Genomic DNA, 27,729 nt, shown 5'->3' with positions numbered 1-27,729 from the left:
TTGGCCCTAAATTTCAATATGATGTGTTCTATATGAATCCGCCCCTTCTCCCTGAGCCTATGCTTTTGTTCCCCTACAGCTACACCTTACGGCTCTCCCCTGATGTTCTATTACCGCCGAACACTCATGCGGTAAATAATCCCCGACCTTTAGGTGAGATGGATGTGAGCTTGCCTGTACATTTCACCATGATCGGTCATGCACGCTCCATAAATCAATGTGCACCATAATAGTAATAACAAATGTTCCTCATTATACTGCTACTTTTAACTGGTTTTATATTATAGTTTCCATTTGAAATGGTTTTAGTTTAGAGCACTCTCACAGACACAAATGGTTGGTGTAATGTGCTTACTGCACGCTGCCATTAGGCAGCCTTAGTTCACCTGAGCTAGTCGATAAATAATGTTTCTACACTAGCATGACACCCGGTGTGTAATTTTAGCGTGATCATACTTGTGTTCTTTGCCATGTTTTGATGCAATTAACCATATATACATGATTCTTATTCTCCAATCCAGGCAGAGGATATTACTACAGAGGTAATCTAAACAGATAGTGCTTGCATTTACACACATGACACCTGCATGTTGTTGAATGACTGCATTTTACATATTTCCAAGGTCCTGAAGAATCGCGGATAATTCCTTGTGCGAGAAACAGGTTGACCATGTTAATATCCAACTTCATCTAGTCCCACCTCACCTAACTAGGTGGTACTTAGCAAGTTGATTTCACGTTTTTAACTGTAGAGGGAGACCCCCAGAATAAAGTAGTACTTTCGGTACCCCCTACTACATTTTAATCACCTTTTAGTTTATTTGCTCCATTTCCCACATACCCACACTTCACCATAAGGCAGTTGGAAAAAAAGATCTCCGGTAAAGAGCCCCTCTTTGAGGGGAGCCCGTCAGGGATTGCACCGCCTCCCTGACGAGGAGAAACGCCGATGATGAAGCATGACACCCATTCGGGTGTGTGAGGCAAATATTTTCCAACAAAATGGATGCCCAAGGGTGCCACATGTACACCCCCGGTCATGCCTAATACACATCACCTTTTCTACCAGGAACGGTTCAGCTACCCACTTTGTTTTACGTTGACTTGTTGGGGGCACAGGCTGATACTGGACCTTCCACTTGTTTGAGTGGTAAAGAGTGCCCTATTGATCTATTGATCACCCTCCCCTCTTTTGATAACTATATAATTCATGTAGCATTATTACATGGAAATGCAGTAATGCAGTGGTTGGACAGGTTGTACTACACCACTAATTTCAATAAGGGGAGCCTCTTTTGGTTCCATGTGTTATAATGTATGATCCCTCTCTCTCTCTCTCTCTCTCTCTCTCTCTCTCTCTCTCTCTCTCTCTCTCTCTCTCTCTCTCTCTCTCTCTCTCTCTCTCTCTCTCTCTCTCTCTCTCTCTCTCTCTCTCTCTCTCTCTTCTCTCTCTCTCTCTCTCTCTCTCTCTCTCTCTCTCGCACACTTCGGGCGGGTGTTTTCAAATGCGGCGGTGCTCCGCAATAATTATCCAAGCTCACAGACTCCTCTTGCCACTCTCAAAGAAGTCATAAGCACTCACAGGGGATGGTGTCAGCAGCACGGTTTATTCCAGCAGGTAAAACAAATGCGTTTCGGATCTAGTCGTTAGTCAGTGTTAATTACACATTGAATAGTGAGGCGCCATATTATATACACATAAGCCATCACGTCACAGTGAAAACAATAGAAACAAAGGAGGGGATGAGCGCCGGCAAGATCGTAGGCGCCATCTTTGAATGACAAGATTGTCGACATTGTTGTTTGAATAACCACAGTTTTCATGCGAGGTAGAAGGCAATATAAACATATTTGTGCCTACTTCTAATTCCTCCCCCCACGCTGAATCGAGGTTGCTCCATCCCTCCCTCATTGTTTTTCACTGTGCAAACACGCCTCTTGGCGGACTTCTGGGTGGGGGATGAAGTCCCCTTGGATTCCTTGGGGGCCAGGAACCCGTTCTGTTACCACCAGTAAGTCCCACACCGGGGGATTGCTGAGAGGTGGTCGGAGGTCCCACCCCCTTTCTCCACCACTCTACGAACGTGTCTCCTGGCGCACTACTAGTTGGAGGATGAAGTCTCCTGGGATGCTGTAGTTTTTCATTTTGGGAAGTGGCTGATGCTTCTGAGTGGTATTTCTGAAGAAAGTAGTATGCATACCATAGTTCTGCATGACTAGCAGCCAAAAAAGAAGCCCTTGAGTGCTGTACATTACTAATAGATAAAAGGGTTTTAAGCATCTCATGAGAAAGATTGGATTGACATAACACAATTCAAGATAGGAGAGGTAGCAAATAAATCTGAGCTTTCGAATAGCACTCCTAAATTCCCACTTTAGGTTGTTTATAATAACAGGATGAAATGCTCTCGAAGTCATAATCCTATGCTGGTGACCCTTTGCTTACAGTAATTTCAGGTGTTATAGAAGTTCAACAGGCCATGGGCCACCAATTTATGGAGAGAAAACCAATCTAGGAGGTGGGTGGACATGTAGATTATTCACCAGCAAATGAGCCACCTCGGAAATGCACTTGAGGTGCCAGTCCAGCCATATGAAGGGTTGTGTATCGATGCTTACAGCAGCATTATGCGAGAGTGGGGCCTTAGAATGTCTGAAACAGTCTTCTTGGAGGAGATCATGCATCATTGTCCATACATTATGAATTTCCAGAAGTATAGGGTTATAAGGCCCCGTGGAAGACTTACGACCAGCATACAGTACAGACGGACCGCTGTCCTCCTTATTTTGGTGTTCTTCAGTTTTAATCCACAGAGGTGCTTCTTTGTGCGGATTCAGATATTACGCTATCTGGGAGAGGTGCTGTGCCCTGTAGTAGAAGCTAAGGTGAGGGAGGTGAAGTCCGTCGCAGGTCTCAGCCGTATATAGTTGGGTATTTGCCGATTCAGGCTGAGTAGATTCCCAAACATATCTTTAAATAGTCTCATCAATCTTCTTTAAAAGTTCTGCCAGTATCTTGAAGGTACGCATGCTAATATGTAGTTAAACCTAGTGGCTGTGATCATCTTACCCGTCTGGACCCAACCTCATAGTGACAATTGGAGGGGTCTCCATGCATTGAATTCTATGTTTGTTTTTAACAGGAGAGGCAGGATGTTGTCTTTGCTCATTGTGGGACATTCAGGAACAGACCAGTACTCCTAAGTATTTCAGCCCACTGGAGATCTCTTTCGCGGGCAGATGATGCAAGCAATGTCACGTTGCGGAAGGTATCATGTGCATCACTTCTGTTTTAGTACAATTTATCTTGTATCTGGAAAAGCTGGAAAATGTATCAATCAGCTCCAGTACAGAGGCATTGGGTGCTCAGACCAATTATAGCAGTCGAGGAGTGGAATCCAATGGCCACTGGTTCTAAGGCAAGGAGAAAAATTAAAGGGGATGAGGGGGCAACCCTATTCGGTATCCCGGCAAAAATGGATATGGTTGAAGAGGAAGCCATTACAAAGGATATTGTAGACCCTTTGGACCATGTTAAAGAATCGTGCACCAAGTCTGTAGCATTTCGTAGTGTGGAAGAGGTAGGACCATTAGGCACAGACAAATGCCTTTTCGGCGTCAAGGTAGAGAAGTAGTTTGTTGTCCATATCTGACCTGGTTTGCCAAAGTACATGCAGCAGGGTATGCAGATGGTTACGTGACGAACGACAGGGCACGAACCCCACCTGGTTTTCATGGACTAAAAAGTGAATCAACCTCCCCAAACTGTTAGCCTGGACTTTTGCCAAGATCTTCATGCTACAGAAAAGGAGGGAGATTGGTCGATAACTGGCAAAGCAAGCGTATCCTTATCCGGTTTGGGGATGAGCAGGATGTGCTCCTGATTTAAATTCCTTTTGGTTTTAGCCTCATTAAATATTTCAGAAGGAAGAGTACAGTTAGTTATTCTGTAATTTTGTAAAATTCCAGTGGGAACCCATCTTCACAGGGCACATTTCCAGTTCCCATCGATTTGAAACCCTCACCCACTTCCTCATCCATAAAATCTTGTGCCAATTAGTCACGGAATTGGTCAAGAAGCACAGGACTGCGTCCTAATTTGCCGTAACTCTAGATGTATAAAATCTGTACACTCTGTATGTAAGTTCACATTTAATACAGCAGTGGATGGGTGCCCAACTAGGTGCACAGGTGATGCCACACTCTTGACGAATGTGTGACTACAGAGGAGGTGTTCTCCCATACTGAACTATGAATCTTGTAGTTTAGTATAACACAGGTTCACGTTGATTCAGACGTCTAACCGGTATGGGAAAATGTCTCCTCTTTTGTATGAAATTAATGAACTGTATATCGAGGGAGTTCTATTTCCTTGATGAAGACCTTTCACCATTGTTTGGCATACAATATGGGTAGAAACATGTTGATATTTTGTTTATTTTGTATGGTCAGGTGAATCATTTTATTTCTTCTTTTGGCCACACTTCTTGTTTTTAATCAATACCAGGGGTGGTCAATGATCACAGAAGTTTGTATTTTTAATCCCTATGACTTCAACTGAACCAGTGCTGTTATCCAGAAACAGATATGAAAGAACTCCCAGGTCTAAGGACTCTGTTTGATTCCGCTGCAGAGGCATGGTTTCTGCCCCAGTGTGAAAGGTCACCAATAATAATAGCATGAAACGATACGTTGTGGGTGAGACGACCTCTTAAATATCTTTTGATGACCCGACGCAATGGTTTCCTACCTGAGATAGCACAAATGGGACCATAGGTTTCAGTACTCAAGTATTTTTTGTGATAATACTGTAGACATTAGGAGGACATAATTAAGTGTATACCTCTTCACTCTCTTGTGGGGATTGATATGACACTCAATATGTAAGGCTGAAAGCAGAGCCCAATTCAAGATGGCGGGCTGCTGGGATGCCAAGGAAATGCAGGTGTTGAGGGAGGAGCGGTGAACAAGGAAGCCGGTTGAACCGCCCCCCCTCCCGGGCATCGAAGCTTGCCAAGGGTAAGTTCTAATTGGTGGAGGGATGCTTGGCTGTAGCAGACAGACTGCCCATAGAGAAGAGTGACTATGGACGTGACTTGCCAGTAGATGGTTTAACGGCAGCACTAGCATTGCCTGGGCAATAGTGCAGCTCCTTTACACTGCACCCGTAGCCACGTGATAAGTGGTTCTGCTCTGGAATGGCTGTAACGGGTCATGGCAGAGGAGCTCCAGAACCTCTGCGGAGGCTCCGTGTTGAGGGACATCTCCAAGATACAGGAGCTTGGTACCCACGTCTTCCCCAGGGGAGGCATTCACTGCAGATTCCTCCAAAAAGGGGGTAGGAAGGATCACACCATGTAGATAGGCTGATTACATCAGCTGTACTAGGGAGCAGCCATTCTTGTTGCAGCTTGTCTCTGCTCCCCCGGTATGATTAATCTGAATGAGTTTTCAAAAAGCAAAAAGCTAAATCTAAGTATATACGCCTTTTAAAAAATAAAAAGTGAAAAAATATAGAGAAAATTGGAGTTTGATGTTACAGACTATTGAAGGAGGCTATGTTTGAAAATGTTGGCAATTTGTATAAATGGGAATAACTATGATGAACAGTGGCTATGAATGTATGATCACAGTAAAGACGTAGGCTTACTATTTATCCCATCCATATGATTGTCCTAGTGCTTTGTCCTAGGATGAAGTATAAATGCTTAATTAAGCCCTAAGTAGTGTTATAGCTGAAGAACATTTTATCTTGGCTATTAAGGCTGTACATGTTCCCAAAGTCGAAGCCCTAGATTGCCTGCCAGGATGGGTTTATTGGGATGACCCAGGATGGTATGCTAATAAATTCTACCCTTTATTTCACTAAGTAATCTAAGAGGGTAGAACTTTGTCCTCTTGTTATTGGAGCTATTGCAGTCGTATTTTGAGCTATTTCCTGATCCGGTTATAGAAGAACTGCTATTTTAAAATGCTGCCTGGGTTATTATTCCAGGTTACCAAATGATAAGGTTAATGAATAATGGACTTTGTACTGGTACAAAGAGTTGTAAACTCTATAGGAAGCACCTGGCTTTAGGTTGTGTTTGTTTTTTTGAGCTGAGACGTGTATACCTTTGCCCCTTGTTTACAGCGAGTCTACCCGACAGCTCGGCTGTCGGTTTGTAAGGACATATTGTGGGCTTACCAAGAATATACAGAGGCTTGGAGCCAGCCCATTGCTTTCCATTGGTTGGCTTTCTTGTCACTCTTATTTACCTGTTTCTGGTCAATCTTGTGTTTGCCCAATCCCATGAACCATAGACGCTTTCCCATCTCTTTTGGTTGACTGCCTTCTATGCTTCTACTGCTCAATTTTCAAGCACTACTTTTTTCTTTTTGGTTAAGCACTCTTCGAGAGTGCATGCGCTTTCCAACTATCTCCCTCGTGTACATCTCTCATTGCACTCTGTGGTGCCCACTGTCACCCATGTGCTTCTACCCACGTCTCCCCATGTTGCACTTTCGTCTCACACCTGTTGCTTTTTCACCTGTGTGCTGCTCACCGGCCAGATCCATGTTGCTCTCTTGCATGTTGCTTCTCCTTCTGACCCCTGCACACTGTGTTGCTTCCATCTCCACTGTCCTCTATATTGCTTCCCCACCCGTGCCCTGCTTCTGTCACCCCATGCTTCTCTTCCCCACTGCCTTCTTTGCTCCTCATACCCTGTTCTTTTATGTTTCCCCATCTGCGTTCTCTGATACTCTGTCCGATCCTCCTACTATCCGGATTACTCCTCAGAAAAACAGTGTTCAGCATTTTTTTGTTTTTGTTTTTCAAGCCAATTTGGATCAGCAGATAAAAGGAAATTATGAATGCCGACGCTTGCATGGTGCCCGTCCTACAAAATTATGTGGGCAGCTGCTCATAGGCTTTTTTTTTCCAATTTACCCATGCTGTAAAGAATCAGGTATGCTGTACAGCGTGCCTAAAAATCATTGGCAATACATATACCTCAAAGGCCTACTGGTTCTGTCAGTGCTTGTTTTATAATTAGCCCTCGCGCTCAGTTCTCGGAACTTTTAAATAATGTTAAAAAAAATTATCACTATATTTTTTGGGTACTTTGCTCATAAAAATCTATCCATTACGAAATAATTAAATAAATAAGTAGGCATTCGATCTTGAATCCAGTTTTCTTCAATTCTCAATATTGTTAGAGTTGTTCGCAAAAGCTCCACGACTTATGCAGGCTCTGAATTAAAGCCGCCATGCAGATGTCCCAATTTTGCGTGGCATGAAACCGCTCCAGCACTCTCAAGACACCACATTATTCCCTGCGGTACAACCACTCCACGATTTATGGGGGTCTTCTGGGAGTACTTCTGGGTGGCTGCTTACGTTCCATCAGGAAGGTAATATTAGGAAATATTGTAGTTGCTTGTGTTGCAAAGGATATCGGAGCCTTCTTCCCCCTTGCTCAGGGGAGGATGGGATGGGCCAGTTCTGAGCTGAAGGCATTAGTAGTCTTACTTCGCTGTAGGCCATGTGCAAAAATGTTGCCATTCAAAAACGTAATCTGATCTTTATATGATGGGATTTTCTCTGATGGTGTTGGGCATTCTGCTACCATATTGATAAAGTACCTGCCTTCATCTTGTAAATGGCAGCAGGTGACGGAAAGGGTTTCTGGATGGAGTGAGATGACTATCTTTTTCTGCCTCACTCATAGGCTAACCTACAAAAAGAATGATACTTAATACTTGTACGCGAGCGACAATGTTATAAAATTGCTTTGTTTTCGTTCTAGCATGCTTATTACAGCAGAACAGTGGTGCTTCGACTTCTTGAGAAAAAATATAAAGCTTTGGTAAGTTCAAAAATTACTATACTCTACTTCATGGCTCGTATGTCTTTGATGGCACATTACCGCATACAACATGTATAGGAGATGCAAGAAGGTACAATAGGGGATGAAATGTAGAATTAATTTCCAGTTTGTTGAGTGAGAAAGAGGGGTGATTTATTGCAAGAAAGCAATAGCAGCAAGAAAGAAGCCAAGCGCAGTTGGAGAAGTATGGTAAATTGCTAACACATTTAACTTTGATGTAAGCAAGCACGAACACGAAAATATTAAATCAAAAACACCAAATGCAAATTTAGCACAGTAAATGAACACCCATGAATATGTCCAGGATTTTCATTTCTTTTCTTTTTTTTTTGAAATCCTGAATTAAATTTGTTTGAAAAGAATTGATGAACATTAAGCCAGCTGTCGATTTTTATTTAACAAATCAGTGCATTCTGATAGTTGTGGTATTCATAGGTTGTGGGCCAAAGTGGCTTATTTGGAGGCCCTAATCTGCCATAAGTTTAAGGCCTCCAAAGAAGGCACTTTGGCCCACAACCTATGGATCAATTTGAATACGAATCGTACATCGGCGGGATATCACTATTTGACCCGAATCCTCAGTACACTTGGCTTGACTCCCTCCTGGAACCTACAAGTCAACCAACAGGAATTAAAGAGGTTAGCAAAAAATTAGTACAAACCGACTTTCTTCAATAGAACATAGGGCCAGCCTCTTTGCACGGAACCATGGTTGGATGACCCTATGCACAAGCAAACAATTTAAACCCCTGTGCTACTTAATGAATACTTACAACGAAAGAACTAAGCTACAGTTTATAAAGCTGAGAATGGGGGTCATCCCACTACCCCGTCCCTCCCAAAATGGAAAAGACACCACGCTCAGGAAATGTGTCGGCTCTGCAGCCTACACAGGAGGAAATAACACACATACTGTGCCTGTGCCCTACCCTCATAGAGGATAGAAGTGCTCTGCTTCGAAGGGGTTGGATTGAAAAAGCCATAAGATCCTGCATAGGAGCGGTCCTGGTCTGATTTGATCCCTCAAATACCACTCTGAATAGTGCATTGTTCAGATTTATGGATCGCTTCTATAAGAAGTTTGAGATGGTGAGATGTGAATGGGACAGACAGAAAGGAAACTTGACCCCCCCTCCTCCTCACTGTCACTGACACTGATGCTTTCAGTTACTGACCAACTGTCACTGACACTTTCAGTTACTGACCAACAAACATGCCTCCGACCTTCAAATGATGCAAAGTACAATAGGAGACTATCTGTCAAAATTGTACTTTCCACATAACTTCTCCTCCTTACTTTAGGCAAGAAGCCAAACCCTCTTTTCCTAAATGAGCATAATATACGCAGCAGCTTGGACCTAGCAGCATGTAATAGAGGCTTTTATGATACATTGACTTTCTTTTTCTAATTCTCAATTGTTGAAAGCTAGTATGTAATGAATATTTAGATTTTATGATATAATGATGTTTTTTAACTCTTAATGTTAAAGTTAGTATTTAATGAATTACTTTTTGTCTCTGTACACTATTGCAAAGTTTTTTTAACAAATAATGCAATAAAGTTATCTAATTGCATAGAGTTAATTTGCTTCAATCCTCAAAACAAAAAAAGCACTGAATATATTAACCCCTTGCGTGCTCCCGTCGGAGCACTACCTCCCTAGTGCTGCCATCGGCCGACAGAGCCCCGCCCACCCTTTAGAACACCCGCACCGCGGCGGAAAAAAACGCCGCAGTTAAGGCGTTAAGTTTGGTGTAGGTAGGATGATCTGCCAAAGCATACTGTGCCAAGCATTAGTGAAAATGCTGAATTGCAGTGCAGTGCCATTTATGTATGAATGTAGCTAGTAAGCAAAGAATGAAATAGGTATGGAGGGAGCACTGATTTGTCACTGATTTGATTATTCCAAAGAGGGCTTTGGAATCTTTTTCAGGAGCCCCAGGCAAGTCAGGTGCTCCTTGGCTCAGATTCTAACAATGAGAGACTTATGTCACAGGTATCCCAGGGGTTTAACCGAAATGTTGAGTCCAGAACTGACCACCCAATACATAGTTTACCACCCGACTTTCACGGACATGAAGTTGAGCACTCCATGGCTTAGTCAGGGAGGCGGTTTAGAAACTCAGCACTCAGTAGGCATCAGGTAACAATCAATACATTATGTCCCAACCAATACTTTAGTTTTAAATAGAAAAGTACTCTAGTACAAACACACAGAGTGGAAAAGTATTGCACGTATCAAAGAGAAAGCTTTCATTAAGAGTACTAATGGGAACAGTACACCTGGTACATCTGGATACATTCTCTTGTATATTGGCCCTCGGCCCTCTATGGAGGATCTCATTGGAACTACTCTGAGAACCAATCTCTCTCAACTGTCAAAACAATGATTACTCTTCCTGCCGGTCTTGGGTGCAATGCTTTGTTATTCTCTGTTCGTTGTTGAATAGTTTAAGAAGCCCTTTTGAAGCAGGTCGCATATGCAGGCTTTACTGACAGTTGGAACATGCCCGCTTCCGGGTGTCTGCGGTGTGCACAGCCCACTGGGCGGTAACCTTCCTGCCTCCCACAACCTCAGTTTATTTGCTGGTGCCCCAGACCAGTTTAGAGGAGATTGCGCTGGGTTTGCGATGCTTGCGGATCTCGATTCTTGCTGTATGGGGCTGCTTCAGGGCTAATCACAAAATTCCCCACCAGAATAGGGCAGATCCCCATCCCAGGCTGAGGTGGTGGACTTGCAGGTACAATTTCTTTCAACAGTGTTGAGCGTCCTTTGGTACTTGTTGTTTCTTTTCAGCTTGACCATCGACAATGTTGGTAGGTCTTCAGCACTTCAGGCACATTTTGGCTCTCAATGACGCATTGGAACTCACCCTCTGTAGTTCCACGACACACTCAGCTTTAGGTGTCTATGTTGTGGGAACACCTTGAAATCGTTGGACCTTTGGACCTGTTTGCTGTGGTGCCGGACTTATCATGTGTCAGAGCAGCGGTGTGGATGGGTCTTACCTGGGCTCCTTTAGTCCCTTCATTCCTTCAGAGTAGCGTCTTCTTCGTGCAAAGGCATCTCCCCACATCCCTGGAGCAGCTCCATCAAAGTAGGGTCAAGGCAGCACCTCCTGGCACTCTAGCCACATTTTTCCTTGGTACTGGTCCAGGTGAGTTGGAGGTCAGTACTCCAACCTGAGAGCTCAAAATAATGTTCTGATTGTCACTGGTGGGGTACCGCAGATGTCTGGTCAGGCAGTCTTGGCACACTGGCTGACAGCTTACATCCTGTCTTCATGCCCAGGTTTCCGACTGTCCTTATGTTTATTCCAGCAGTTCGTTTATGTGACTGGTTCTGGGCATTTTGGCTCTCTTACTGTTTCCATGCAGACTGTTCCAGCCATTGCCTTTATCACAACTATGAGCAGGAAGGCGGAGCATAGTAGCTGGCAGTCTCCCCCAGGATCAACCCAAAGCAAAAGTACAAAGGCTTCCCCACTTAACTATCTGTTAATCTGTGGAGGTCAGACCCTCTCAGGGCACAATGGTCCAGAAAGGCACTGGGGAAGCTTTCTAGCATTAAAGGGGCCCCCTGTGTCTTTCCTTAACTCTCCTCTGTCTGACCCACTACCATGAATACGTGGAATGTTCTGGGAGAGTCCCTTTAACTCAAATATGTTGTATAGAGCTCTCCCTCCAATTCTCCATCTTAGGTACCTCTATACTTTAGCCATTTCAAAATGGAACCCAGTGTTACCACGGTCAAATGTGTCATATATTCTCCACATATATCCTCTACAATGGCAAGTGATGTTGAAACCTGTGGCATCCATGTCCTACATGGATGGGTGAAGGACGTGGTTTATGGGGAATGGCAAAACAATTTTTAAACCCAAGGAGGAGCCTGGAGGCTGCTGTCCCCAGCAGGCAACAGGTAACAAGACTGGTCCTACTTTTATTGTCTTTTCACTGCCATCTTTATCAGACCTCTACAGTCCTGTGAACTGACAATGGTCATACTCATTAAAAGGAGGATGTACTAGGTGTACTTTTCTGATCACAGAGCGCTGCTCAGAATCTCACTTCATATCACGGAAAGCCTCAGCGCGAACCCATGATCATCACATGTGCTTAGGTGGGGGTCAAAAAACACAGCTTGCTATGGATAACTTAATGTAGGTGCAGCCACTCTGCAAAACCATACAGGGACTTTTTCCATCTCAACAAGACAATGATTGAGTGGCCATATACATTTAACTTTTGTCTCACCCAGTAGAAGTTATTTCTCCATGAAGTGGCCAGGAATTGATTCGATATTGACACCTATCATTTCTAGACCTCAAATTTGATTGTCAACAAAGACTACATTTTATGTGGTTATAAAACTTGAAGCAGTACATTTGGCAATCCCACTTTTCATTTGTGCTATCTGACTTTATCTGTGCTGTGTGGGACTGTATATTTGTTTTCGGCATGTCACTGTCTGTGTTTTGGTTTGCAGACTTGGGGACCTGATCATTAATTTTTTGTCCCGACATCTCTCCAGCAATCTACCATTCATAAATCTCTATCATTCCCTGACCTCTCATGTTTCTCCCAGCAACTCTCTCTTACAGATTGATTAGTTCCATGCCAACAGACTGCTGATTTGTTTGGGGTAAGATCGTTCAATTTACAAGGCACCCTCTTCATTTTCTCCCTTGTTTCTTCTCATTTCCACTCTTGCCAGATTTAGTGCTTTGAAATGGCTTTAGAGCAGCACAAAGCACTGAACAGACAGCATAACAAAACACTTGTCTCTTGATCTTTGTTTGTCTGACTACCAGATGATCCATGTGCAGGAGTTCCTGATTTTCTGTTGTTCTGTCTGTGTAGGTAGGTGTCTTTAAGTATTTGTGTCTATGTCTCCATGGATATATGCTCTTGTCTGTATATTTTCATGTGTCATCTATGTTCATTCATCTGTACTTCTATTTTGTGTGTATTGTGTGTGTGTGTGTGTGTGTGTGTGTGTGTGTGTGTGTGTGTGCATGCCCCATGCAAAACCTATGTTTTTGTCAGTGCTTTTCTTTTTATGGAGACTGGACTGTGGAGGAGGCTCTGCTTATGGTTTTTGTCCATCCCATTGCTATGTTGGTAGCCCAGCTTATAGTGATCACTGAATTGATATTTGCTGACTCTTTGTGGTAATGGGCATCAGTGTGTGGGCATCACCAAAAGGATGAAAGCATGCAGGACTTCCATTGCAAAATGAATCTCCTTTGTGCATGTCTTGGATGCGAAAAACACAGCATGCTTGTTTGAAAAGGTGGGTTAATTATTGAAGGGTGGCTAATTTGTTTTGGGGCACAGAGTGTGTGATCCATATGTATAAACTAGGAAGTGCACATCTGTTTTTTTTTACTGGCTTTTATGGAGGTGCAGTTGCAGGAGATGGATGATATTTGGACTTTAGAAGGGGACCTGCAAAGTACTAGAGGTCATCAGGACCAAGAATATTTTCAGGTTTCCGGTCTAGCTGCATCATTCTGGACTTCTTAGTAATACAATTTTTGTTTTCTTGTTAGCCCTATAAGAAAGGAGTGCCAGAGGTTATCATTGTTTCTTCTTAGGTGATCTCTGGTGTAGGAGAAGACTGAGGGAGCTATGAGGAAATTACGGCGGATATGGTCTGACCTTCAACCAGCTTGGTTGCATTGAGTCTGTCACCTAAGTCTTTTGGCATATAGGTCACTTCTGGTATATGATATAAAACTGAATGAAGAAAGTGAAACTGTGAGTGTTGCTTCTATTGATAGCAAACAGCCCTCTTAGGAAAAACTTGTGTTCAATCATACTTATGTAGAGGGTAGGAGTTTCTCCAAGGTCTGGCATTGACCTTGTTTGTTGGTGTGTGTTATAAGAACCAATGATAGCAGTGAAGGGTGAGGCTACTTATGTTTATTGGGCAGACACTTCGTAGGTGATAGGGCAAGAGTCACATAAGATGGGCTCTTCTTTAAAGGGCCATCTTTAATATTCATTACAATTGAAGTGTTGTGTGATCCTGGAACACTTTACAAGTGAAATCCTTTCACATGTATATTGTAACTGATATAACTGATGGCTTACCATAAAATTAACTTTTTGTAGGCAGTAGGACTTAAACCTTCCTAATATGTGTTTTTTTCTAACTAAAAATCTGAAAATTGATTGTTGATAGGCAAGGCAGTCATACAGCACAGTGGCTTCAGATCCTAATTCCCTGAGCCTGTCAACTTCTAAACATTTTCACAGTGTGAGAGGAAGAGAAGCACTGCGTATCAGGCACTTCTACCATCTAATCCCCCCAAACTTCTCTGTCTACTACTGATGTCCTGGGGTTTTGTAATACACCGTAATGGACATTAGCTGCGCAGAGACTCATGACACAAGATGAAAACCAACTCTGTGCAGGGGTTCCAGTCGACCTTTTGATCCACCTTGTGATATCTGCTTCTCAACACGTGACCATGTGAAGGGATCTAATATCGTATGACACATGGTGGCACCATGTATGTTAACAGGTCTGCACCCTGTCCTTTGTTATCTCAAAGGACCCAATGCTGGTAGTTGACATATTTCTACAGAGTCAGGGTCATCAATTGTTGGGCTCTTACCCTGATGCCTCTATTTACTCTATTTGATTATAATCCCAGTTCCTGGCATTAGTTTGAATGATGATGATGAGATGATGAGATGAACGAGGAAACGAAGTGGTGTGCTACTACAGCTAGTTCACAGAGGCAGTATCAGGCATGCAAGAGTTCCTGATCACAATCGTTGGGGTTGAGGCATTTTACTTCTGATGTCTCTGGGCCTGCTATACTAAATGATCCTGAGTAACTGTGCCAAGTACTATCCCTTTCAGCACAGTGGTAGTTTGTGTCCAAGGCTCTTTGAGGGGGGGGGGGGTAGGTGTGAGGCATACTAAAGCCCAAGCTTCAGGGTACAAACACTAACCACATTAAGGTGATTGTCCTTTCAGATACTTATATTTATGTAAAAAGCAGTATTATTTTAATATAGGCACACTAAATAATAACCACAGTCACTTAAGGTCGGCATGCTAGTATCATCCTGGGTGGCATCCCCAAGTCCCTCCATCCCTTTCTAGTGAGGTTGTTTATTCCCCATTTGATACTAGAGGTGACTCCCAGATGCGGCCTACACTAGTCTCCACACAAGTAAGTTTGGCCTTAAGAGTCAGTTTCATCTGAGCTATGTGCTGAGTCATGCACGTCTCAAACAGGTCTGCCGTCCTTGAGCAGTCTTATCCAATCCGATGGCAGCCAGCAAGTACGGCAGAACTGGGACAAGTCACTGCCGGCTCCGGTTCCCAATGCTGAGGATCCGCAACCTCTTCAGGTCTTTCCCTGATGATGTGTCGACCCTCCTCAGTCTCCAGACAGTCCGCATCAGTGTCAGACATCCTCCTCCACAGCTTCTCGCAATCTGTAAGTGTTCCACACGGTAGTTAAGGCACAACGATCCAGAGCAATGGCCCTCCCTCCATGGCAACCCCTTCCTGGTGCACCTGTGACACCAATTTCCTGCTTTCAAGGGTAATTTCCCTTATGTCAAGATGGCCCCTTTTTGGCATACGGAAGTTGCAGACTAGTTCTGGACAAGTGAGATGGTCCTTAATTCACGCTAGTCAGCACCTACAGGCTCAGGGCAAGTGGTCCTAACTTTCTTGGTGATAGCCCCTCACTCACCAGGCAGACTAGTAGCACTTAGTCCTTAGTCCTGGTTCGAAGAGCTAGAAGTCGTGGTGGTTGTTTGAAGAGCACTGTTGACCAACTTGTCAGTCTCATGCTCCCACATTTATAGTCCAACTCCTGATGCTAATGTGATTTAGTGTCTGTTTGTTTGAAATTCGGGAAGTGGGTGTTCGTGCCATTGGAGTGCTCTATACTCTGCACTGCCCTTTGTTGAAGGAACAGTCTGCCACAGCAGGAGCAGCTCCATTTTTTGATTCACCCACAACACAGACCATTGGGGTAACTGGGAAATCGCACCTGACCGTCGGTCTCCACTAAAATGTGCCTCATAAAGGTTCAAAACCTTAAGCTTTCCTCTCTATCAAAATTCCCTGGTCCACGGTGCCAACCTCATCTGCCACATCATTTCCCTGACAATGAGCCGAGCCTCACTGACCAGTAACTCTTCTTGGAATTGGAATTAAAGAGACCTTTGGTGAGCACAATAGATGTTCTGCTCCCTTTCCTTCCATGTTTGCCCGCACCCCAGCCTTCAGGAATGTCAGCAATATGCATCTCCTGCCTGTGGATGCAATCCTCACCTCTCCTTGCCTTTCCAGACCCTGTTTTTCCAAAATCGAACCCACAGACCTGCATGTTATTTAACACATAGAGGTACGCACACATACCAGCACGCACACCCAAGTATCACACGCTGCCTGCTACTACACACAATACATGCAGGCTAAGAGCTAGAGTAAGTACACAGCCACTGAACTTTATATGAGTGGGCCAGTAGGCATCACTTCCTTGAAACCAGTAATAAGGCCTGCTGACACTACTGATCACTATGAAACACAAAACGGGCATGCTGCCACCACCGTACTTGTGTCACTTAAACAAGGGCAGTAGCCCCCTACCACTATGGGGTAGCTCTGTAACAGGACCACATTACCATGAGACAGGCCGAGGTCATGGGGCACATGCTTTATCGATGTCTGACCTTGACCAAAAATCATTACCGGGAGTAGAGATATCCATGCAGTTGGGACACTCGGGCCAGTCGTGCACGTCTGTCACAATGAAGGGGACATTTCCTTCCTAACAGGCAGTAACTAACTCCTTGTCTTTTGATTTAACCAAACAACAGCCTAGCATTACCAACAAAGACGAGTCTCCTTTGTTCTTTGCTTTGAGTGTGTCAACCTAGATTTCAACCCTAGCTGTTTCTTATTTATGGCTGTGACAGAAATTGTTCTGTTGTAGGTTGTGGAAAGTATGGATGTTAAGTAGATGTTGAAGGCACATTATCACATATATCCTGACCTCTTGTCCAGGTTATATGATCGCTGGTGAATTTTGGGCTGCAGGTTTCTTTTTGTAGATGGGACCTAACAATGACTGGTTGGAGAATGAACAGGATTGTGTTTTGCTTCACTGGAATCCAGTATGAAAGTCATTATTGTTGGGTCTCTGTGCCTCTCCATATGGCGATTTTAACCCCACTTTCAGGTTTATTGTTGTGTTTTGACAAGCTAAAGGGTTTCTAATGCCGAAGATTTCTGGAGTACATGCTTTGAAATTAACAACTGCTAACAACTTTCCCCTTTAGCTGCCGAGTCTGCTCCCGCCTCAGTGCTGAACCCATTTTTAGGTCTGGCATTAGCGATGACATATAATATTATAAATGTCTACATACGTGCGCATCAATAATAATTTTGCTGTGCTAACACCATCATCTTAGAAGTGTTCAGGCACAAGCTGAGTTGTTTAAAAAAAACATTTACTACAGTTTTTGCTTTTTTCTAAGTCGTAGCCCATTTGTGATCATTTTTGTTGTGGAAAAAGTGGAAACCCTTCGATGATTCCGGTAAAGTATACATATCTGAAAACTAGACTATTTTCAAACTCAGCAAGGAAGAATTTGTGTGCATTTCTTGTGGGTTTTCCTCCCAAAAATAATTGTTGAAAAAAAGTACGAATAAACACAAATCGATGCCAAAGTTTTTAGTTGTCAATTTCCAAAAGTAACATACTGTTACATTTGTGAAACCCTTCTGGTCTCAGGAATTTTTAGTGTTTGTACATTGTTTAAAAGCACTCAGTAACCAGACCCAATAACTGAGCTGCCGCTTCTCCAGCATTAGATCTTTCATAGATCCACATACTTGAATCATTCCCCGTCAATGACGTGGGAGTTCCTTTGAAATAGCAGTATAATGTACTGACAGCTGTAAAGACCATAGGCAGTGCCCAATTTATAAGCACATCCACCTTGTTTCAAATGGCCCATGGTTCAGCCATTGAGACGAAAGTGCTTTATGATTCACCCCTCCCAGAGGAGTACACACCTTAGATTTCTATTGCATATCATATGGTAGGGAGTTCCAGCCATTTGAGCTCCTTCAAGAACAACAAAGTTAACACTTGGCCTTTTTTCTTCGGTTTTAGGTGTCTCATAAGATTATTGCCTCTGAGAAATAGCAACAGTAGAGAAATCCTGAAGGAGCATGTTTAAGGCATGTGATTGTTGTGGGGAAATGAGATGCATATATTGCCTCTACCCTTACCACAAGTCCAAAGACTGCAAGATATTCAACACGTTTTCTGTCATGACCCTCAGTGAACATGATGGGAGACTTCTCAGAAAGATTCGAAAGAATAAGGCTTCTGAACACCTCTTTTCGGGGGAAGAGTTTGAAGCTAATTCCTCTAAATTTGGGAGGAACAGAAAGACTGATGAAGCAGAATCTTCGGAGACTAAATCTAAGCCTAAGGACTCTACCTCTGATAGCATAAAGAAGAAAATGATGTAAAAGCCACATAAAAAATCATCTGGTACCTCTGCACCAGAGAAAGAAAGGGAAAAAATGCATTCTTTGACTTCAGTGCATCGACTTTCATCACCGTTGACTAAAAAGCTAAAGATAAACCCTCCCTCTATGGTGATCCCGTCAACAACGTCCTTAGCAAATCATTGTCTATGACAACAAAGATGAGAAGTCAGCGTAAGGAGAAGATAAAGGACCTGGTCAACAATAACAGGCCCGTTAATGACGTAGCTGACGACATCAATGATGTTTCCGTTGACAATCCCATCTAAGGCTTCGTTGGCAGCACCCCCATTGCATTCCTTCCTACCAAGCATCCCCTACTAAAAAGTGCTGGCCTGAACAGGCAACACCTCGATATTTTTCTACATGCTTCAACAACGAGTAACACACTTCCAGATCCTATCAACTTAAGAACAAAAACGTTGGCATTGGATGTTTCACAAAGATACCACCCTCACAGCGGATCATCTACCCTGCACCAGCAATGATCAGGCAGGTTACCTCAGCAGAACATTGCAGGAAAGCCATGAGTGGAAGTTGACGGACATTGCACTAAATCAAATATTCCAGATTTGGAGAAAGCCAAACATAGAATTGTTTGAAATGAAGGACAACAGAAAATGCTGCTGTTACACAAACAGACAATTACAACTACACTTCTGGGAAATGCTCTTTCAATAGGGTGGCGCAAGATGTTTTCTTGTACTTTTCCATTAATTCCTCTCCTACCCAAACTAATAGTGAAAATGAAAATAGAACCTTGATACCCATAGCCATTTAGTTGCCAAGACAATACTCATTTTTGGACCTGATGCAACTACCGCAAGATCAGCAATGTCAACAGATCTTCTCTCCAGATTCCGGGGTCATATACTTCACCCCAATCCGGAATCTCTCAATATGACAGCCTGGCTCATCTGCACCATACATTTAAACAGTTTGATGATTGCAGGACTGCAAGGACATCCCGGGACTAGCTAGGGTTTTTATCAACAAATACAACATATACTGCTAAAAGATTTTGTTAGTGATGTGTCACTAACCTATCCCATCCCTTTCAAATCCAGGTCTATCAGATACTTCCTTACCTTCTACACGTGGTGAAGTGAGTATGTAAACATGCCTCAATTCTAGTTCACTTTGCAGCCATATCTTGTTTCAAACGGACACCGAATGAGCCATCTATAATGTCGCACAGAGTAGTCAAGGAGTTTCTGAAAGTTTTATTCCTATTGTTTTGACCATCTGAATGCCACCACCAAACTGGAAACTTCATTCAGTACTTTCACGGCAATATCAGCTACATTTGAGCCTATTCATAAAGCCACCTTAAAATCCTTGATCTGGAACGTCTGCATTTCTTCTAGCAATACTATCAGCATGAAGAGTTTGCGAGATCCAGACCTTCACTATCATAGACCTTTTCATGCAAAGTCATGCTGAGAACTAACCCCAAATTTAAATACCAACAGAGTTTCACCTAAATGAACCAGTAAACATTCTTTCAAAATCCAACGACTCCAGCATAAAGATCTCTTCAATCAAAATGTCAAAAGGTTTTTAAAATTCTATCCAACCAGACCTAAACACATAGGGAAGCACAATCAACTTTTAGTGTCTATTTTGGCACCACCTAAAGGCTTCCCTGTAACAAAACAGGGTAATTCGACATGGCCAATGGCACCAGTAACCTTCTATCCCACAAAAGCAGAAAGATCTTTGACACAGGCAGTTAAAGCCCATTCCACAATAAGCATGCCTGCTTCATCAGCACTCTATTTGGGAGTGCCACTGATAGACACCTGCTGAGCAGCAACGTGGAGCAATACGCACACAGTCACAAAACATTACTAACTGGAAGCATCATTGACATAGATGCAGCGGTGGGGCATCTCCTCATCTGTTCAAATAAGGTGAGCTTGTTTTTTCTATTACACCATCCTAATTCAATGTGGATAGTGGTTTAAAAGGCTAAGACTGTTTGTTATTCTGATTCATACTTGTGAAACGATGAAAGATCCAATGCTGGAGGAAAAAAACAAGTTACTTACCTTTAACTAGTTCTCCAGCATCGGTATCTTTCATAGATTCACATGTGTCCGCCCTCCTCCCTGAATAGGGACTAACCTCTGTGATTTCATCTATGACTTGGTATTTCCACTACTTGTGAAATGAAATCTGAGGTGTGAACTCCCCTGGAAGGGTTGAGTCAGGGCACTCGCATCTCATTGTCTCAGCCTCAAACCTTTTGAAATGAGGTGGATGTGCTAATAAAGTGGACACTGCCTATAGCCTTTACAACTTTCAGTTCATTATACTGCTATTATAAAGTTACACAGGGACTCCCACTTTGATGACAGAGAATCATTCAAGCATGTGAATCTATGAAAGATGGTGGAGAACCACGGCTATAGGTAAATAACACATTTTTATGCTGATTTTTCACTGTGTACCAACCTTTCTTTAATTGGGAAAAAAGGTACCTCACTTGTGTGGCTGGTATTAGTGCCCGCAGCACGAAAGCCTCTAAAACGCAATGTGGAGACATAAACTTTTCTGCAAGAAAAAAGGACCAGTTTTTGGGATAAGGGTAGTTGCGGAAGTTGGACCCAGGATCAGCTGCTACCCTGGGAACCTACCAAACCCAGACATTTCTGAAAACTAGACACACCTAGGGGAGTCCAGGGAGGTGTAACGTGTGTGGAACACACCACTTTTCCGTACCCATTATTCTTTGGTAAGCTCAAACTTTGTTTAAAGTACACTTTTTCCTTACATTTCTGTGAGACAAAGTTCTGGGAGCTGGTGAAATTGACTAAATTCCTCCTTCTCAGCGTTCCCACACTTCTCCCTATAAATATGGTACACACTTATTTGGCTGCGCCTATCACCCGCGACGGGAGCAGATGAAAACTGTGACCATGTTAAGTCAATGTGGCCTTGTCATGGTCCCTAGTTTGCCCAGTTGTGGGCGAGAAGCCCAGCCGCACAATTGGGCTACTGCTTTTATCAGGAGAAGGGTGGGCACACTGAGTGATAGGAATTTGTGTGGATTCCCTCAAATTCGGAAACTTTACCTCACACAAATGTGAGACAAATGCACAATTTTAGTGACAGTTTGATGTTTATAGGGCATTTTTGTATAAGACAATGTAGCAAGATCCATGGAAGCTACGCCCCTGGATTTGTCCGAGTCTCTAGATTTTAGAAATCCCCAGATTTTCTAGGTTTCTCTGGTTGCCTGATGACCCAGAGGCCGAATAGTGTAGCATTTCACTATGGTAAGTGAGAGGAAATTTGGATTTACACCCACTCTACCAGTCTGTAGGTCAAAACTAAGCCCAAAAGAATAAACATTTTCTCTCACTTGCCATGGTGACTGGCCACCTCTAGGTCCCAGGGTGGAGAATAGGCCAAATATCTTGGTGGGCCTTTGCCACACCTCAAATGTTTTTTTATAGTAAAAAATATCAATTATACCTGGTGTCTGATGGACCTTCTGCCTCCCTAGGGAGTGCCCCTCCCTAGGGAGGCAGAAGGTCCATCAGACACCAGGTATAATTGATATTTTTTACTATAAAAAAACATTTGAGGTGTGGCAAAGGCCCACCAAGATATTTGGCCTATTCTCCACCCTGGGACCTAGAGGTGGCCAGTCACCATGGCAAGTGAGAGAAAATGTTTATTCTTTTGGGCTTAGTTTTGACCTACAGACTGGTAGAGTGGGTGTAAATCCAAATTTCCTCTCACTTACCATTGTGAAATGCTACACTATTCGGCCTCTGGGTCACCGTGGGGCCCTTTAGGACTGATTGTCAGGCCTGATTCTTAGGTGGACAGCCCCCGTTCTAGTATTGTGTATAGGGTGAGCAGACCCCCATGCCCGGGTGGGCAACCCCATGCCCTCTTTTTTATTGATCATTTTGTCCTTGTATAGCGTGGGATTTCAACCCCTCAGGGCCTGAAAGATTGTTGAGCCCTGTCTGGGGTATAAGCACAGCCGAATACCAGCGAGGTCTGCCCCCACTCCTTTTTTAAAATATTGTTTTAAGGGTTTCTAGTGGTCTTTCAGCCCCCTCTTCCCCTGCTGCACCCCGCAGTGCAGATTGTGGGTAGACACACCTTACCTGTCCATTTTGATGGTGTGGGGTGGTCACAAAGACTGTTGTGCTCGCGGAGAGCAGGAGAGGGCACACGGCCGTGCCCAGGGGCCCACTCCCCCACCCCCAAAAACATTTCCTTGGTGTTTAGGGGTGAATCCCTGCTTGAGGATCGTGTTTATGGGCTTATTCCCAAGCAGGCCTGCAGCTGCAGAGGTAAAGCTGGAAAGGGAACTTTTCCCCCTTTCCCTCAGTATCTCCTCCACACAGAATGGTCCCCAGGGGCAGACTTATGCAATCGAGCACCGGTCAAAGCGAAATTAGACCGCGCCTAATGCTGCTGTCTGCTTCGACCTTGTTTACTTTGACCCCACTGCGCTGTATGTGCTGCGCATCACAGCAAACAGAAAAAAAGACTCTCTGGATGCATGGAAATCTCTTACCTTGTGTGCCAACTTCTTTTTAAAAAAATAAAATGCTTCTTCTGCTTACACCGTAAGCATCTTTTTGCTGCTGTTCCTTGGCTGAGACGTCCTTTGAACTGCAGATGTAATGTGATGGATGTCAACCTCTCCTGCCCCACACGTAGCAGTTAACATGGTTCTTAAATCGTATTCTATCACAGCTCAATTTGTTTGATTGCTGCAGTGTTGACCCCGTGTTTATCTTCTTGCTCATTTGGGGTTGTTCAACTTGGATTTTTTGCTTTTATTGGTAGATTAATGCCGCTGTACAGCAATGTTTCCATTACTATGAATCCTGTGAACAGGGAGGAGAAGAAAGTTCCAGAATCAGTCTGGCTAAGCAAAGCTCCAGTAAGTACTTGGGAAAAAATTTAATTGTGATGCGTTTTTTTTTTTTGCAATGTAGCAGTACTTAAATTACAAGGACCGCACTAACCATATCGTTAGGAATGGTTGATGCTAGAGGTGAGATTGTTATAAAGCCATTGTCATTGTGTTGTAAATTCTTCAGCACTCTCTCCCTAACCACAAATTTCTTCCTGAAACATCAATGAAATCCTCTGCTGATACTGGTAGCCTGAATCTTGTAGAGAATTTGTGGCCACTTACTACCCTGGTTACATAAGGGATCTAGTTCCAGTTGATTTAAGCAAGGGTTAATGAATTATGAGCAAAATACAATTTTGGATATTTCCTTCCCTCACATGGCAGCAATCCTTTTTTATTTTCAGCAAATATTGACAAGTAAAGTGTTTTCCATTTTGTAAACGTTCTGTTTAAACTAAATGTATGCTTATTTTGGACACAGTCCAGAGAAAACAATGGATCACTACTACAATTATACAAGATTAACTTTAAAGCCATTCAAGATCATAAACTTATGCTGTTAAAACCGGTTGGGTGTGATTGGGCAAGTATGGGTTGCTAGTCCCTAATGGTGGTGGGTTAGAATTTTTCTACCCCGGTTGTCCTAGGGCCTGACCTATGGTATTGAAGATTGAACACCAAGCACATTCTTCAGCACTTGACCCTCATTGATACCAAGGTGAGCAGTCCTATTCTTCCAAGCAAAATGGGTGTGTGTGTGGAGGTGGGGGGGGGGGGGGGGAACAGTCCGGGACAAACAGCCCAGTGTTTCAGTTTATGAAAAACAGAACTAATTTATAGCACTCCAAAAGGCAATACCATACACACACAAATATGGAACATATTAGGTTCTACGCATGTACTTGAGGGATGTGGTCCTAACAATTGCCCTAGCACGGATTCCTTAACTATATATTGCCTTGTTTCAACCCACTGAAGTTAAACGTGTGAGGAACTCATGAGATTTAAGAGTATCTGACTTTACCTGGGCTCAGAAATCAAAAATGAATCTTTTATTCGGTTGCAAACCATCAAAGGTACAAAATAGCTATGTAATACATGTAACAGTTTGCTTCATTCAATATTCATAATACATAAATATACTCTCATAAAATGTTAAAACATAATCATAAAACACCCCAGCAGCCCATATGTAGTGCCATTCCAATATGCCTGTTCTCGAAATATCAGGAGAGGCCCTCAGATTATCTTCTTTCCTATCTCTACACATCTATTTTTGAATTAAAACCAATCCTAGTTTCCAAAAATATATAGATTTCATGCTAATATATAAAATATAAAATTATAAAGAGTGCTTTAAAATTGGACTGGCCAATCTATAATAGCTGTATAAAACACAATTTACCTAGATAAATATAATGAAAATTAAATAGGTTCCTTTGGGACTACCTATGTATTAAACTATTGGATTTACAATATTTTAGAAGCTTCTCCCTCTTAATCCAGAAACTGAACAAAAATCAACTCACAGAAAAGACAATCAGGCCAGAGGTGTCAGTTGAGAAAATGGGTTTAGCCCACCTAAAGTGAGGTACCTCCAATGCCATGCAGATCGGGCGTAACCATTTCTTACGCACGCCGCTATATTCCGGACAGACAAATAGAATATGGTCAAGAGTCTCAGAATTCATGCCACAAGCTGAATATGAATCAGGCGAGAAAGTACTATTCCAGTTGTTGCTAAACGATTGAAGCGGCAAAGAGCCTTCTCTGAATCTAATAAACAAACTCTTGGCCGGTGTTGCTGTTATATTGTCTATGTAACTTTCAAAAACAGGAATGGGTTTAAATGCCAAGAACTGTTCGGTAAGAAGTCCCGTATTGCCCCTGGATGTTTTTTTTGCCACATTTGTGACCAGTAGGATGGTTTTAACACCTGCTTGTCTGCCTTACACAGTAATTCGGGGGAATCCCACAGCCTACTCAGACCCAATTTTTTAAGCCAGTTGCAAACAAACCTTAACCAAGGTATCACCAAAGCACGGTACATATTCTTTACATCCCTCAAGCAATCTCTATATTGAGATAATTCCAGAGTAGACCAGATACAGATTCAAAATAATAGTGGCTTTAAATTTTCCAGATCAGATACTCTTTTTATCCCCTTGTCATAAAATAACGTGGAACCAGAGGGGTACTTACGGGACCGAGAGCAGTGATCTAACAAATTTGTTTTCCATCACTGTGAACCTCGTCAAATCAATGTAGCCCCAGACTTCTGCGCCATATAATTCAGCGCTTTGATCCTTCACTCGATAGGCTTCCAAGGCCGGGGAGATGGGACGAGTATATGTGTTTTTCTGAAAGCATAGAATGGCCTTAAACCTATGAGATATCATAAGAGCTCCTTTGTTTACCTGGTAAGCTCACCTAAATTTGTCTGACAGGGTGACCCCCAGATGTTCAAAACTAAAGACCTTTTCCAAACGGTCCGTCTCAGCCATTACTGAACAGCTATACTTGACACATTTACCAATAACCATAAATTTGGATTTTTCAGCGTTAAGTTTCAAACTCCTCTGATCGCAGCAACCCAAAAATGTATTTAGCAGATTTTGTAACCCCATCGGGGATATGGAGATTAATAATAAATCATCTACAAACAAGAGTATTGGTGTTTTAACCCCATTGAGAGTAGGACAATCATTAACGCACTTTGTCAGTTCCTCAACCACATTATTTATAGGGTGAAAAAGGTGGGGGCCAGAACACACCTCTGTCGAACCCCTCTTGCGACTGGGATGCGCTTTCTTAACCCACCTTCGCCACCCCACTGGATCTGTGCATAGTTATTTCTGTATAACCTAGCTAGTAGTTCAATTAACCCCTCTTGGACTCACATGTCTACCAGTACTCTCTAAAGACACTCCCTAGGTATCAAGCCAAATGCAGCACACAGGTCCACAAATGCCACAGAGAGTTTTTGGTTACTCAGCAAGACATATTTCCAAAAGAGGAGGGCAAATTTAAAAACCTAATCCAAAGTACTAACTTTCACACAAAATCATGCCTGAAAGGGAGCTGAATCCTTTGATCTTCCATTCAATCTTGTAATCTATTAAAGATCTACCTGGCAAATATTTTGTGAAGGTTATCTACTAGGGTAATAGGCATATAGTTAGATGGACAATTGGCATCTCCTTTTTTAAATATCAGGATTATTTCCGCTCCCCCTCAGGTATCCAGGATCTCCCGACCGCTTGGACTTGCATTGGAGAGGATATTCACGTAACTAGCCCACAGCCCAGGTTCTGATTTGTAAAGGTCACCAGGTATGGAATCGGGCCGGGTGCCTTTATCACCTTAAAGCTGTTAATAGCAGATATGGTGTCTTCTAGACTACAGATTATCTCAGTGGTTTTACCATTTCCCTGTTTAATTGTATTGCCCTCCGGACACTCATCACCACATTATACGGTTGTTTTGTAAATGGGGCCTGATATTTAGTTTTGCAAAAAGTCCCTCCCATCTTTCTGGTGGCATATTATTCCTCCTGGGATTAAAACTTTCAATTGTCCCGTTTGCAATAATGTACCAAAATGTTTGCCTATCATTCATTTCAAGGGCCTTGAGCATGTCCTGCCAATCAGCATCCTCCCACTTCCTTTTTGCATTATCGATAGCACACTTGTAGGCTCATCAGGATGTGCTAATCTCGAGTCTTTTGCAGTCCCTAATAGTGCTTCTTAGTCCTTCCTTGGCTTACTCTCAGTTGGGCAAATAGTATTTTGGGGCTTTGGGAGGGGCTACCATTGTACCACTAGATTTGTTTAGGAAATATACTTTGTGTAATTTATATAAAAAAAAGCTACCTTCATTTTCAGGAATTGGTATATACTCATCAGGGGAATTCTTATAATTAGATAACAAAGTGTATGAACCACTGATATATCTCAGCAAGAATGTTCTCATTTGCCATAACCCTAGGCCAGGAAACCCTTCTTCAGGAACCACTGTGTTCTGCGTAGATAGTGATCTCAATAGGTCATTCCCTACAAGTTTAATAATCAGGGCATTATAGTCGCTATCAGTACGTGGTAAAACCACCATATCGTAGAGCAGAGGCCATAGACTGACCTCTAGAAAAATGTAGTCAATCACACTAGTAGGAGCTCCCCTCTTGAATGTAGCAGCTCTCATTTGGTCAGATCACTTTCTCCCATTACATACTCTCAGACTGCATCCCACCGTTAGTGATGCAATTTGTAGGGCAACATTGGTGAGGTTTGGCCTCAAGGCTAGAGATACCCACTGCTTGTCCTCTTTTTCTGTGATCATACTAAGAGAATGAAAGGGTTCAAATGAAGAATTGAAGTCACCAGCTACAATCACTTTAGCATTCTGCTGAAACGGAGCAATCAAA

At 42.9% G+C, this 27,729-nt stretch overlaps 1 protein-coding gene across 2 annotated transcripts in view; it reads left to right on the top strand.

Moving 5' to 3' along the window:
• TBC1D32 (TBC1 domain family member 32) overlaps positions 1-27,729 on the top strand; it is a 940,667-nt gene that overhangs the window by 245,331 nt on the left and 667,607 nt on the right. For both annotated transcript variants that reach the window (XM_078648467.1, XM_078648468.1), the window contains 2 exons: positions 7,791-7,850; positions 23,234-23,330. In XM_078648467.1, coding sequence (XP_078504593.1) covers positions 7,791-7,850; positions 23,234-23,330 — 157 coding nt within the window. The remainder of the gene's footprint in view (positions 1-7,790; positions 7,851-23,233; positions 23,331-27,729) is intronic.

Source organism: Lissotriton helveticus, chromosome 6 (assembly GCF_964261635.1).
Source record: "Lissotriton helveticus chromosome 6, aLisHel1.1, whole genome shotgun sequence".
Lineage (NCBI taxonomy): Eukaryota > Metazoa > Chordata > Amphibia > Caudata > Salamandridae > Lissotriton > Lissotriton helveticus.
Note: the sequence above shows the minus strand (reverse complement) of the source record. Positions and strands in the feature narration are given on the sequence as shown.